This window comes from Gopherus flavomarginatus, chromosome 6 (genome assembly GCF_025201925.1).
Source record: "Gopherus flavomarginatus isolate rGopFla2 chromosome 6, rGopFla2.mat.asm, whole genome shotgun sequence".
NCBI lineage: Eukaryota > Metazoa > Chordata > Testudines > Testudinidae > Gopherus > Gopherus flavomarginatus.
Window position 1 is genome coordinate 106,481,629 of NC_066622.1, and position 15,024 is coordinate 106,496,652.

Sequence of the window (15,024 nt, forward strand, 5' to 3'; positions counted from 1 at the left end):
ATGCTTCAAGGCCTGAATAGTGCCCTCCTTTGACTGCAAATAATTCAGCTATTTGTATCCTATAATTCAAATAAGATAACTGTCAGGGTGCCATATAAATGTATAAAGAGTATGTTTTTGACCAATGAAAATGAATAGGAGTCCTTTTTATGATAAAACCTTGCCCTCCTCTCAAAAACATTTATGTGCCAAAGGTATCACCATATTCAGGGTAGCACTTTAGATTTCGCTATGCAGTCATAGCATACAAAATAAGAGTGAGCATGTGAGAGAAATTCCACCCTCTAATGAACTGAGTTAAGTAACTGCTAGTACTTGCCAACAGATAGGCGCCTTGTATAGAGCTAAATTAAATTTAAATTAAAGCTCAGTGGTGATGTGAAAGGATTCCCATACCAGCCCTTTTGGTGACAATTTCTCGGGAGTATGAGGAAGAAGGAAATATTTGGTCTATTCCCACACTTTTCCATCAAATCAGAGATAGAAAAGCCCCAAGTGAAAGATAAAGTCTTTGATAGTATAAATTTGAATAAAATAAAATTATTTTTAGTGTTAGTAGTTAATGCAACTGTTCCCTTGGAAAGTAAAGAAATGACAATGTATGATCCCAAGATAATGACAACAAAAGCTGTTAGTGTATTTATATTTAGGAAAAAATATTGTAACCATAATTCGGGAACCTAGCATCAGAAACAAAAGTAAAGTACATGCTAGACAAGGTTATATTTAGCATATTTTAATTTTCTTCTGTGAAAAGATGCAGGAATTTTTAAATCTTGAATATTTGTTTTAAAGTTAGTACTGTTACCACAGAGCAATAATTATTTCCTAATTATTACTTCCTGGCCAATGGTTCTATTTCTGATGGAAGTAAGTATAGTGACTCCTCTTAAACAGGATTCTAACTGCTCAGACAAAACACAGTTTTCCGAACATAGTTCTTTAGATGGGAAACAATTTTCCCAATCCAAATGTGTCCCAGGATCTTTTCTGCCTACCCAGTAAATCCAAATCTCTCTTGGGATAACTGAGTGCTTGATTACAATGGATATTATGTAAGCGGGGAAACAGAACACATTAGCTTTTGACCAATTAATGTTTAAACTGTATCTCAAAGTGATAATCAGAAAAACTGGGGCTTCAGTCCTGCAACTGGAGCTACATGGATAGATGCTTATACTTACTGAAGCCAGTGGGGCTCCATTGTCTCAGGGCCTACCTACATGGATCTGCTTGGAGGATCAGGGTCTTAGTTTGATTATAAAATGCTAGTGTAACCTGACTATTGATCCAATGCTTATTTTCTGTTTCCTGACATACAGCAGAAAACTTAAATGTTGTCAATATTTGATGTCAGTTCTTGAAAGTGTTACAGCTTCATTAATGAGCAAAATTCACATGTTGCGTTATTCACTCCTCTGTTGTTTATGACCTGGCCACTCTGTTAGAAAGATATTTATTTTCTATAGAATGCAAGGAATTACTGTACATCATATATATTAGAGTACTGCAACAGTTTAATAGGAAATGCAACAAATTACCCCTCAACTTTAAAAGTTTTTAGGATACATTCTATATTTTCCACATGTTAGACTGCTTTCCATAGTAGTAATGACAGTATCTAGCTAAAATCATAGTACATTGCAGGACAAATTTTTGTTTTTACCATCTATGGAAAAAAGAGCAAGCCAATCAGAAGCAAAATCAGGTGTTTAAAGAATATGAAAAAGTTTGGGCAGCTTTAGTTTCCTCATTAGCATTTGAGGGATGTAGTTATCTCCTCTGTACTTGATGCCATGGATATATGATATATATTTAAAAGCACTAATGTAATTTATTATTCTTGATTATGCTATTTTTTCTTATAATGCAAAAATAATCACTCGACACCAAATATTAAATCCTGATCGCTTTTCCTTATACAATGAGATTTTAAAAGACTTAGCTTATGAATCATAGAGTCATAGAAGTGCAGGACTGGAAGGGATCTCAAGAGGTCTTCTAGTCCAGTTCCCTGCAGTCAAGGCAGGACTAAGTATTAAAGACCATCCCTGAGAGGTGTTTGTCTAATCTGCTCTTAAAAACCTCCAATGATGGAGATTCCACAACGTCTATAGGCAGTTTAGTCCAGCACTTAACTTTCCTGACAATTAGGAAGTTTTTCCTAATGTCCAACCTAAACCTCGTTTGCAGCAATTTAAGCCCATTGCTTCTCATCCTGTCCTCAGATGAACAAGAACAAATTTTCTCTCTCCTCTTCGTTAACAACCTTTTATGTACTTGAAAACTGGTATCATGTCCCCCCTTAGTTTTTTCTTCTCCAGATGAAACAAACCCCGTTTTTTTCATCTTTCTTCATAGGCCATGTTTTCTAGACCTTTAATCATTTTTTGTTGCTCTCCTCTGGACTTTCTCCAATTTGTCCACATCTTTGCTAAAATGTGGTGCCCAGAACTGGACACAATAGTTCAGCTGATGCCTTATCAAGGCAGGGTAGAACAGAAGAATTCTTCTCATGTCTTGCTTGCAACACTTCTGCTAATACATCCCAGGATGCTGTTTGCTTTTTTTTACAACAGTGTTACATTACGTATTTAGCTTGTGATCCATTATGATCCCCAGCTCCTTTTGTGCAGGACTCCTTCCTAGGCAGTAATTTCTCATTTTGTATGTGTGGAATTGATTCTTCCTATCTAAGTGGAGTACTTTGCATTTGTCCTTACTGAATTTCATGAGTGTCTAAACCAGTCACATCTGTGTGAGTAGTTAGCACAACTGCAGTTTGGCTCTAAAATATGGTTTGAGCTAGACATCATTACAACAATATCATTCCACCTTTATGGTTATGCTTTAATGGAATGTTGTGCATCAATTACTCCTTGAAACTGAGTCTGGTGGATAAACAAATATACTTAGAAAAGACCTTTTAACAAGCAATACTCCTGGGGAAATTCTGTGCCACTGCGCAATGCAGAATTTTGCAGAAATTAATGTTGTGTATGCAAAATTTCCTTTCCCCCCCAGAAACTGGCTGCAGTGCTGCTGGCCACCACTAGGGGCCACTGGACCCAGCAGAGCCCAGGTTGCACATAGAAGACACTGCTAGGGGGAAGGAGAGGGGGAGGGAGCTAGAGGGTTTCTCAGCAGCAGCAGTTCCCAGCACGCCCTGAGGGAAGGAGACAGCATGCAGAAAATTCCATGCAAGCCTGGGACCCGGCATCAGGCTGTTTCTCCCTCTGGATCCCTGGATTGTGAGGGGTAGGGGGTGAGTGTCTGGGCTGGGGGGGCATGGCTGGGCTTTGGTGGGTAGGGGGTGTGAGTATCTGGGCAAGGAGGGGCATGGCTGGTATCTGGGCAGGGGGCCCTGCAGCTGGGCTGTGGGGGGAAAGGAGTGTGGGTATCTGGGCTGGTGCAGGAGGGGTTGTGGGTGTCTGGCTCCCTGCTGGGCTCAGGGATGGTGAGGGAAGGAGGCAGAGAAACAGGAACTGGGTTGTCATAAGGGTTTCTTTAATTCTCTACTCCTGGGAGGAAATTTTGTTTGTCTGTACTGTTACAGACGTACTTGCTGATAGGTGTTTTGAAATAAATTACCAAATTAATTGAAATGGGCATGATTATGCAGTGTTATTTTGACAAAATTTGCAGAATTTTAAAATATTGTGTGCAGAATTTTTAATTTTTGGTGCAGAATTCCCACAGTAGTAAAGCAAGAGATTTTATAAACCAAATAAATTTTGAAGTCCCCAAAATTAGGATCCAGACAGAATTTCTCTTAAAGCAACCCTCCTGGCCTCAATCATCTTGAAATGGCCAAGAGAACGTCAGCAGCTGCTTATTTTACACCCAAAGAGGTTTAATATTGCCCTCTGATGCTTATAGACTTTATTTCATGTTCAGTAGGGCCACCCAAGTGATGATTCTGAAAAAAATCAACTTCTTACAATTGACAAAACTTAATCACAAATGGAAATACTCTGTTTGCCAAATAAAAGATTGATTGATATGAAAAAGGACTTACATTTAGTATTACAGGAATAAGTTTAAGATCTTTTATGATTTTAAAACAAGTAACAATTCAATGTTGTTTTTTTAAAAAATACTCCATTCAGACATCCGCACCCTTTTCAGCTTTCAGTTTCAAATAGCTGAACTTCCCTGTATCTTAATAATTTTGGTTTTAATTATATTTCACAACTGTTACTTGACTTTAATTATATTGTAGTTTGTAAAAATTACTGATTTCCTCTTCCTTCCTCCCCCACATTTTCCTAATCTGAGTCAATGCCTGTCTGCTGTGTGTAAAGAAAGAACAGCTTTAGAAACCCGGGTCTTAAAATCCTCCTTTTTACATACCTTGTGGTAAAAGTCATTTAAATTATAGGCAACAAATGTTTTTTTCATTAACTTGCAGTGTTTTATTAACTGAAACTTTTGAAAGTACACCTCTACCTCGATATAACGCAACCTGATATAACACGAATTCAGATATAATGCGGTAAAGCAGTGCTCGGTGGATCAAAGCAAGTTCAATTTCACCTATAACGCAGTAAGATTTTTTGGCTCCTGAGGACAGCCTTATATCGAGGTAGAGGTGTACTTGGGACTTTATTTCACTGTTTTCTTATACTTTTTTTAAACAATTTTGTCATCTAACAAATATTTTCTTACATTGCATGTTTTCCTTCTTACAAGGTGATATTTTCTAATCTTAGTAAAACTTACCAGAGTGTGTAATATAACAAACAGTGGGAACAGTACAAGGCCAAAACCAACAAAATGTAACTTTTGTTACACGATAGTTTGCTAGAAGCTGGGAATGGGTGACAGGGGATAACTTAATGATCACCAGTTCTGTTCATTCCTTCTGGAACACCTGGTATTGGCCACTTTCAGAAGACAGGATACTGGGCTAGATGGACCTTGGTCTGACTCAGTGTGGCCATTCTTATGTTCTTAATGCATGCTGGGTGTTTTTGTTTGTTTGTTTTTGTTTTTACTGCTAAGTTAAAATTGATTATAGTTCAGCAAACTTTCATTTATATTACAAAGTCTTCTCATAAAAATGAAAACTTTGTTTGAAAAAAAACTTTAAAAAATTTCCAATACTTTTATTGTACCATAACTTTAATTATAAGTAAGATTTAATTTGAGCAATACTTGACCTATCCTGCACTCAGACTGAAGTAACGGGACTCCATTTGGGTGTAAAGATTCCACCCATCTAGATTTGACAGCAGGATTGGGCTTTAGGAAAGCCTTCTACTGTTGCAGCATAGATAAAATATGGAAGATGAGACTGAACTGGGCCTAGACAAAGCAAATGTTTCACAAGTGGAAAGTCACAGGCTACAGGTGGTAGACATGGCATGGCACAGTCACAGATTCTACAGCAAAATCACAGCATGGGAAGGACTTTGTTGTTTTTCTCTTTACCAAATTCCACCTAATCTGTGTCTCCCCCAACCATGCATCAGTTTTGTTTTTTTAAATATACACCAGCAGCTCCATCCCAAAAACTTTAATGGCAACCCTGTATTTATATAAATCAGGGAGCAAGACAGTAAACATCTGACAATGGGGAATGCTTTCATTCATGCTTGATTTTACATCCATGAGTAGTCTCACTAAAGGTAAGCATGTGTGTAATTATTTTCTGGATCTGAGCCTAATTTATTTCAGTATTTTACTGATAGTAACTGTGTTCTCTTCCTAAATGCCCAACAGTATATAAAAAGGATAAAAGTTTTGAAAATTCATTTAAGTTTCAGCTGTCCAAAAATTAGATACACACTATAAGAACAAAATTCAGTATTAAAAAAAAAACAACCCACCACCTTAAGAGGTGTGATTTAAGTCCCCTCAGAGCGATTTTTATAAAAACTGTGACAGAAAGAGAAAAGTTGCTGAGTACAAATGCAGGGCGGGGGGCTGACTATCTTGTGCCAATTACTGCTGTCCTCATCTAATGCCACTCAACACAAACTGCTCCCAGCTTCAGAGCCATCGAGCCTCTTCACCCCCATCTTCTCCACACTCATCAGCCCTCCCCAGCTCCACTGCCACACCTCCTCTCCCAAATCATCTGCCCTCTCCAGCCCCACTTCTACCAGCCACCCCTCCTTTCCATCCACACCCATCTGCCAGCCACACTGCAACTTCCCAGCCATCTACCCTCTCCAGTTCTGCTACCACCCAACCTCTCCCCAGCCATCTACCCTCCCCAGCCCCACTTCCTCTCCTCTCCCCAGTCATCTGCCCTCTCCATCCCCACTTCCCCTGCCCTCCCCAACCCCACTTCTACCAGCCACCCCTCCTCTCCATCCACACCCATCTGCCAGCCCCATTGCAACTTCCCAGCCATCTACCCTCTCCAGTTCCACTACCACCCCAGCCCCACTGCAACTCCCCAGCCATCTACCCTCCCCAGCCCCACTTCCCTTCCTCTCCCCATCTATCTGCTCTCCCCAGCCAGCTGCCCTCTACCTCACCTCCAAAACTACCTACTGTCCCCAATTCCCCCAGAGGCTCCCCCCAGCGCCCCGCTCCAGCGGCGGGTCCCTGGGGTACTTGGGAGCGGCAGCCCCGGGCCCCGCGGGGAGACGCCGCGCCCTGCCCCGAGAGGCCGCCTGGGCTGTGGCGCAGGAGGGCTCGGCGTGGGAGCAGCGCCTGCGCGCCTGTCCCGCCTGCTCTCGCTCTGGCCCAGCGCTGGGACCGGCCGCGGCAGCCCGGCGGGAAGGAGGGCGGGCTTGAAGGGGCGGGAGGCGCACGCTGTTTCCCTTTCTCTTTCGCTGGGCAGCGCGGCTGGGGCTGCTGCCGGCCAGAGGCCGACGGGCGCTGCAGGTACCGCTCGGGGGGCTGGGGCGGACACGGGGCAGGAGGCGCCGCAGGTGCATGGGGGGAGGGACAGGAGTTTCCAAGAGGGCGGGAGCGCCACAGCACAGCCCTGAGTCTGGGCCGTGGTGCCCCGGCCTGCCCAGCGCTCGGGGAGACCCCCCCACTTTCCCGGGGCACGGGACCAGAGCGGGAGAGCCGCCCTCCGCCGGGACCCACTGCGAGGCCTGTTTACGGGCTGTGCCTCTACAGAAGGGGGAGTTCGCCCTGTGTGTGGTTCAGTGGGACGTTCCCAGGCTCCTCCAGGGTTTACTGAAAATCTCCCAGGGTCCCGGCAGCTGGAGCGCAGCCCCTGCCCCCTACCCTCCTTCTCCTCCAGCCCCGAGTGTCACCTTGCCTTGGTCACTTCGCTAGCCTCATCATAAGCTCATGGAGCTGGCAGGGGCAGGGACACTGGCTTAATTTTTGTCAGCAAAGCACCTAGTATAGAGTCAGTGCTGTGGATTGCCGCATGCCAGCGACTGTGACACTTGTCTGCTGGGACTTCGTCATCATTTTTATGCTTCTCCCTTCACATGCCTTGCAGGTATGAAAACACCCAGCCTAGAAAAGGAGCAGGAGATATGAATGATGTCCCTGTGAGAGGTCTGGAATGTCCATCAAATGCCTGGAGAGGTGCAGTTGCACAGAGCAGCTCCTGTGAGCCACATCACCTCCAGCTGTCAAACTCACACCTCTGGCCTAAAGCGCTCAGCCAGCATCGCCTGCCCCACGAATGGCTACCCAGAGGAAGCACTTGGTGAAAGATTTCAATCCTCATATAACTTGTTACATCTGTAAAGGATATCTTATCAAGCCAACTACAGTAACTGAATGCCTCCATACCTGTAAGTAGTACTTTGCAAGGTATCCATCCTTCACAAGTAATGCTTCCTCCAGATACAACCACTCATTTTTTTAAAAATGTATAGAATGAAAGATTGTAAAGTGTTTCAGGTTGTTCAGCTTGGATATACACTATTATTATTGAAAAATCTCAGTGTGATGTACTTTGGGCCTTAGAGTTAATTGGGTAAGAGAGAAGTCAAATATTTCAAAGGGATTTGTTATGGTTCTGGCAGTATACTATACTTTAAATTACAGTATAGTGTATCCAATGTATATTTCTAATAACATGAGCATTATTGAACTGAATTATGGGGAGGGACTACTCTGAACTAAGCCAGGCTTTGCCAGTTGGTGAGAAATTCTCTGTGTGCTGAAAATGAGTGGCTGAGGCATCTGCATGAGACCCCCTACCTTTGAGTTTCTGCACATGGAACTGACTACAGCTTTACAATGTATAGCCACCCATGTGGGAGCCACTCCTCTTGTGGAAAGTTGAGTTGCTACAACAGACTGGTGACTATCCAAGAACAGAGACTACTTTTCTCTGAGAATTCTTTGGTTTGCAGAAAAGCACTGTGGGAGATATAGCACAGGAGGAATCTGTTGCAGTGAAGCATGTCCTGCTGATCTGTGTGTCCAAAATACCTATATTCTTCTGATAATGGAAGGCTTCCAAAACTTCTGGGGTTGTAGATTGTTTTCACTTCCCAGTTCTTTAACCCAGTCAGCCTTCAGAATTCTTCAAGCCTAAATCATACTATTCTAGTCATCTAGGCTGTGATGGATCACACAGGGTGTTTCCAGAACATAAATGCTATTCCCTCAGCACAGAAGGGCTACTAATGGTGTTAGTGCTGAGACTTTTCAGGGACTCAACCTATCATTAACTAATAAAGCCAGACCCATATGATGAAGATGTTGATGAATGGCATCTCCTCAGCCTGGATTCTCTCTTTGCTTCTCTCTCTTTAGACCAGATGTACCATATTAGCTTTTCTTGGTAGAGAAGTTTTAGATGTGGCTGCTCTGCCGCTTGTAATATTTAGGTATTTGGACAATGGTCAGTGCAATATCTGTCATACGTAAGAGCTGGGAATTTTAAACCATCCTGTGCCTTCTGAATGATAGAGACAGGGAGAGCTTTCTGGGATATCTTACACATAGAGTATAGTCCTTTCAGATCAAAGAGCATCCTCCTCATGTGAGCATGTAATGTCTACTCGGTGAAGTTCAGGAAGGAGGGAGTACTAGCTTTACCATGATTTAAGGAACCCAGTCTACACAGAAAAATTAACTGGGCCAGAATTTTCAAAACTTGTTTGTTGCATATTACATAATAATAATAATAATAATAAGATATATTATTATTAATTATTATTATATCTAGCAATCTGTGTCTTTGACATAAATTACAAAAACAAATCTCCCTGCTGAAACTACCAGCATCTCCTAACAGGACTGTACTCAATCAGAATTCTTAGAGAACTTCCCAACCCTCCACAAACAAATCTCAGGCTTGGTCTACACTACGCGTTTAAACCGATTTTAGCATCGTTAAACCGATTTAATGCTGTACCCGTCCACACTACGAGGCCCTTTATATCGATATAAAAGGCTCTTTAAATCGGTTTCTGTACTCCTCCCCGACGAGAGGAGTAGTGCTAAAATCGGTATTACTATATCGGATTAGGGTTAGTGTGGCCACAAATCGACGATATTGGCCTCCAGGCGGTATCCCACAGTGCACCACTGTGACCGCTCTGGACAGCAATCTCAACTCGGATGCAGTGGCCAGGTAAACAGGAAAAGCCCCGCGAAATTTTGATTTTCATTTCCTGTTTGCCCAGCATGGAGCTCTGATCAACACAGGTGGCAATGTAGTCCCAAATCCAAAAAGAGCTCCAGCGTGGACCGTACAGGAGATACTGAATCTGATCGCTGTATGGGGAAACAAATCTATTCTATCAAAGCTCCGTTACAGAAGACGAAATGCCAAAGCGTTTGAAAAAAAATTCTACAGGCTACACAGTGCTGCGTGACAAGTGTAACGGGAAGCCAGAGACTCAAATGGACGCTCATGGAGGGAGGGAGGGGGTACTGAGGACTCCAGTTATCCCACAGTCCCCAGCAGTCTCCGAAAAGTATTTACATTCTTGGCTGAGCTCCCAATGCCTGTAGGGTCAAACACATTGTCCGGGGTGGTTCAGGGAACAGCTCATCAATTTACTCCCCCCCCACCAAGTGAAAGAAAAGGGAAAGAAATCGTTTCTTGACTTCTTTCAGTGTCACCCTATGTCTACTGAATGCTGCTGGTAGACGTGATGCTGCAGCAATGAAGAGCAGTATCCGCTCCTCTCCCCTCTCCGGTGGCATACAGTGCAGTAGGACTGGTAACCGTCCTTCTTATCAACCCGTGAGTGCTCCTGGCTGGCTTCAGGTGAGGTTGGCCGGGGGCGCCTTGGTGAAAATAGGAATGATTCTTGGTCATTCCCAGTAGATGGTACAGAACGGCTGGTAACCGTCTTCATCATAGCAACTGGGGGCTGAGCTCCATCAGCCCCCTCCCTTTCCTGTGTAAAGAAAAGATTCTGTCCTGCCTGGACTATCATAGCAGCGGCATGCTGGGCTCCTCTCCTCCGCACCACTTAATGTCCTGCTTGGACTGTCATAGCACCGGGAGGCTGCCTCCCCCTCATTTTATCTCACTGACAAGTCACTGTTTCTTATTCCTGCATTCTTTATAACTTCATGACACAAATGGAGGGGACACTGCCACGGTAGCCCAGGTAGGTTGGGGGAGGAGGGAAGCAACGGGTGGGGCACCCCCCCCGTGAATGGCATGTAGCTCATCATTTCTGTGGGATCTGACACGGAGCAGCTGTGCTCTCTGATACACTGGTTCTCTAGTACACTTGCCCCATATTCTAGGCAGGACTGACTCTATTTTTAGAAACCATAAAGGAGGGATTGACTCGGGGAGTCATTCCCAGTTTTGCCTTTGCGCCCCCGGCCGATCTCAGCTAAGGGCACCCATGATAGCAGCAGACAGTACAGAAGGACAGATAACCGTCATCTCATTGCCAAATTACACTGGCAGCAGACGGTACAGAACGACTCATAACCATCTCTGCTAGCGTGCAAAAGCAAATGAATGCTGCTGTGTAGCACTGGAGTATCGCCTCTGTCCGCGGCATCCAGTACGCATATGGTGACTGTAAAAAAAAAAAAAAAAAAAAAGCTGAACGGGCTCCATGGTTGCCGTGCTATGGCGTCTGCCAGGGCAATCCAGGGAAAAAGGGTGCGAAATGATTGTCTGCCGTTGCTTTCCCTGAGGAAGGAATGACTGACGACATTTACCCAGAACCACCCGCGACAATGATTTTTGCCCCATCAGCCACTGGGCTCTGAACCCAGAATTCTAAGGGGCAGGGGAGACTGCGGGAACTATGGGATAGCTACGGAATAGCTACCCACAGTGCAATGCTCCGGAAATCGATGCTAGCCTCGGACCATGGACGCACACCGCCGAATTAATATGCTTAATGTGGCCGCATGCACTCGACTTTATACAATCTGTTTTATAAAACCAGTTTATGTAAAATCGGAATAATCTCGTAGTGTAGACGTACCCTCAGTCCCTTTCCCCTTCCCTCCTCCAAAACCTAAGTAAATGTGTGACTTGCAGTGTGTCCTGATGGTCAGTAAACCCATCCAGTTTTGGAACAAGGTGAGTCCCTCAAGGAGGATACCCTACCACCAAGACCCTTCCATTTGTAAATAGAGGGAACTCCAGTTTGTGTCTCTCTGCTCCTTGTAATTGTGACAGTAAGCATGTACTTAAATAGGCAGATAGGCACTTAGTGGAGCATGTAAGTGGAAGGTAGGTGCCTAAGCAATTTTCAGAAGGGTGATAAAGCTCGTGCAAGTCTGCAGTAGATTTTGGGGAATAGTTGGTCCTTTCATGGAATTCTACATTGTGTGTAAGGGAGTGGCTGATTAGTGGTCAACTTTATTTGTGCCCTTGAACAAGTGAAGTGTTTTTTAATTATAATTTTAAGATCTCTAACAAGGACATTGTTCGAAAAATTAGGTTATTTTTAAAGCTGGTATATAAAGAGGAAAAGTTTAGTTTGATAAAGTAGCTGATCTGCAGAGAAACTTTTCTATGTATCTTGTTTGTATGTGTCTTGTTACTTAGCTGTGAGTAAAGGAGAGATGAGTCAGGGCTGGAGGACCACATGCTATGTGGATCCTCTGGTCCTTCCATATGCCCCCTCTTGTTCCAATGGAGTGGAGGCTGGAGTAGCCTCTGAGAATTGACTCCACTTTGTCTTTGAGTTTTAGGCCTGCACTCCCCTGATTTGGGCTAGATTCTGAGGGAGGTTTTGCCCTATAATGAGCACTTCTATTGAAAATTTCATCTTATGTAAGTAGAACAGTTATTCAGTGTAAAATGCAATGTGTAAAATATAAGCGAATCTCTTTTCGATATGAGACTTCTACTTAGTTGCACTCAGTGCTTAGATACCTTTGTGATTATCATTTAAAAGTATCTTAGAGAGGCTCTTCCCCTTGAGCTATTTTTGACATAAAGAAACTAAATAGTATGTAAATACAATTGTTTGCAGTCTTCTTGTATTTCTAGTATACTGGAATCAACACAGCTACAAGGGGGGTGAGGTAATATCTTATATTGGACCAGCTTCTGTTATGAAAAGAGACAAACTTTCAAGCTTATGCAGGGCTGAAGAAGAGCTCTGTGTAAGTTCAAAAGCTTGTTTCTTTTTCCAACAGAAGTTGATCCAATAAAAGATATTACCTCACCCACCTTATCTTTGTAAATACAGTATCAATCATATGTGTTCCTTCAGTGTTGATGTGGGTGCAGCAGCACTGACACATAACTGTTTGGCTCAGTGCAAGGGTTTAAAAGTGGAAAGTGGACCATCAGTATTAACAATTATCCTATATAAAGGGAAACTAGCACACTGTATGTTAGTGAATTAAAGGTATGTTACACTGGTGCTTTCAAGCTGTAGTAAGTCACCTAGAGTGAGTTGTGAAACTTGTATAATGGTTTGCCCTAAGTATCAGGGTGCAGCCAAAAATCTAGTGTATCTAACAATTCTCTCGCTTTACTGACATGCATGGCATATGTCTCAAAATTCTGAAACCCATCTCACATTTTGTTTATTTTTTTCTCCATTGTGTTGGCTGTTGCTTTGTGTTGTACTTTAAAACAAGACAGTTAAAATTGTACCATATTTGTGTATCTCATACTGTAAATGTAAAGGTTTTTAAAAGGTGTTAAATAAATACAGTTATCACTTAAATTCCTCCTCAGAGGTTTTTCCCCCATTCTAGAAATTTCAAAGTGATAGACTCAGGAAAATGTGCAGAGTTTTCCATATTATGAATAATAGAATAAGATCATGCCTCTGACAGATGAAAATATTTGTTGATTGGACCTATTGCTGTGGAGGAATCACAAGTCCGTACAAAGTTTTTGAGTGTTAGAATTCTCATTTTGAGTTCTGATTTACTAACCTATGTGTAAAAGTCATATATATCTACTGGTAAACAACTCCCTAATGACAGCACAGTTGTACATAATAAAGAGCACAAGTTATTCTTGTTAACATCAATATTCATTTACAAATCAGTTTTCCTTTTTCTGATGATGATCCGTGTTTTAGGCTGGTAACATTCAATTATGGTCAAACTGTGCCCTTTTTTTTCTTCAACTGGGGGTAGTGGAGAGGGAGTTCTTATAGTACCAATGCAAGACATCTTGACATCTATCCTTTTTGGGGGATGAGAAGATTTTTGCTTATTCTGAGTTGCATGCAGAGGTAATTATCAGTCACTTCTGTAAAAGTAAATTACAAAGATCTTAATTGCAGATCTGTAAGAAGTCATTTCAACTACTTATCTGCTTAAAGTGAAACATGTTTTTAAGTGCTTTGCTGGATCAGGGTCTTAATGTTCTTCTGTAGATTTTATAGCTCTTCTATATTTGAAGTTTTGAGTATTGATGACTTTATTGCATAGTGTTTTCTAAGTTAATAGTTTGTAAATATATTCATGTGACACTAAAAACGACAGTAGTGAAGTATTCATTTTTAAGAGTTCTAGATATTAAAAAAAAGTTAATATAAGAGTAAACAAGACTAGAATATCAAGTTTGTTCTTCTGTTCTTAAGTCCTTTGAATAACTTTTGCTCTGTAAGATAGTTTTATGTTGTGCATGTATTTTGATACAAATGAAAATCAAGTTCAATATTTAAACAGAAGTATTAAAATATTTTTTTGTTGATGGCTATAATGAGATCTGTGTAGTGAGTCTCTGTGGTTACTGTTTGTTGCTATTCCATATTAATACTTTATACTATGCAATCCCAGATAATGAAAGTTCATTTGTGTCCTGAGGGTTGTACTGTGCCTCCTTGATGGCATCTGCCTTCTCCTCTGCACCCTGTGTGTCACAAGCCTAGAGTGCAGCAGGTATGCCCCTGTTGCTGGACTTGCCAGCAAAAGATCCTTCTCACTTCATTAGGATTATGGGGGACCTTCAGCGCAGCCTGGCTGCTAGATCCATCCATCCTTGGGAAGGCAGCCATCAGTCTCTATAATTAGGAGAGCCAGCCAGTGGGCCTTAAGTCTGTGCCCCAGACTCAGAGAGACATGAATGTAGACTTTAGAACCTCTTGGTCTGGCTTTCCAGATTATTAAAATACTTGTTTTCTGAAGATTTCAGGAGTCCCTCAAAATCCCCATATTATTAGGGTTCACTGTTTTTGTTTCAGAAGTGGTCTTAGTTCTTTGGAGAATTGTTGGAAGAAATTACAAAATAGGTTTTCAGTCCATTTATTTAAAGTATTTGCAGTTCACATTTCAAATCAGGTGAAAAATAATAAACAGAAGAGAGTTACTCTGCATCCAGAACATTTTAACAAATTAATAATAGTGCACCTATTACTTCTTGCCAAATTATGTTCCTTTTTTTTGTCTTAATGCTGCTAAAATCTGCAATTAATCATATTTGGAAGCAACACAGTCTGATACTTTTTGATTAAAAACTATAGTAGTGTTTGGGTTAATATAAATTTGTAGGCTCTTATTTTGATGTTGATTCCTAATGCAATATTCATGCTCCTCTGATGATTCTGATTTTAAGATTCAAGTACTGAATGTTCACCAGTGCTTCTACTATCGCTGTTGTTAAAGGCCATATATGTGGAGGGAAATATAGCTCATTTCAACCCATGGAACAATTTTTTATAATTTTCTTTTTATGTTTTTAGA

The 15,024-nt window shown here is 42.0% G+C and overlaps 1 protein-coding gene across 5 annotated transcripts in view; it reads left to right on the forward strand.

The window, feature by feature from the left end:
* PCGF5 (polycomb group ring finger 5) overlaps positions 1 to 15,024 on the forward strand; it is a 103,004-nt gene that overhangs the window by 30,819 nt on the left and 57,161 nt on the right. For 2 of the 5 annotated variants that reach the window (XM_050959712.1, XM_050959716.1), the window contains exons 1-2: positions 6,708 to 6,840; positions 7,418 to 7,718. In XM_050959712.1, the coding sequence (XP_050815669.1) occupies positions 7,607 to 7,718 (112 nt within the window). In that variant the 5' untranslated portion in view covers positions 6,708 to 6,840; positions 7,418 to 7,606. Of the gene's footprint in view, positions 1 to 6,706; positions 6,841 to 7,417; positions 7,719 to 15,024 lie in introns of those variants that run through there. The other 3 variants (XM_050959714.1, XM_050959713.1, XM_050959715.1) reach the window with 2 other exon arrangements.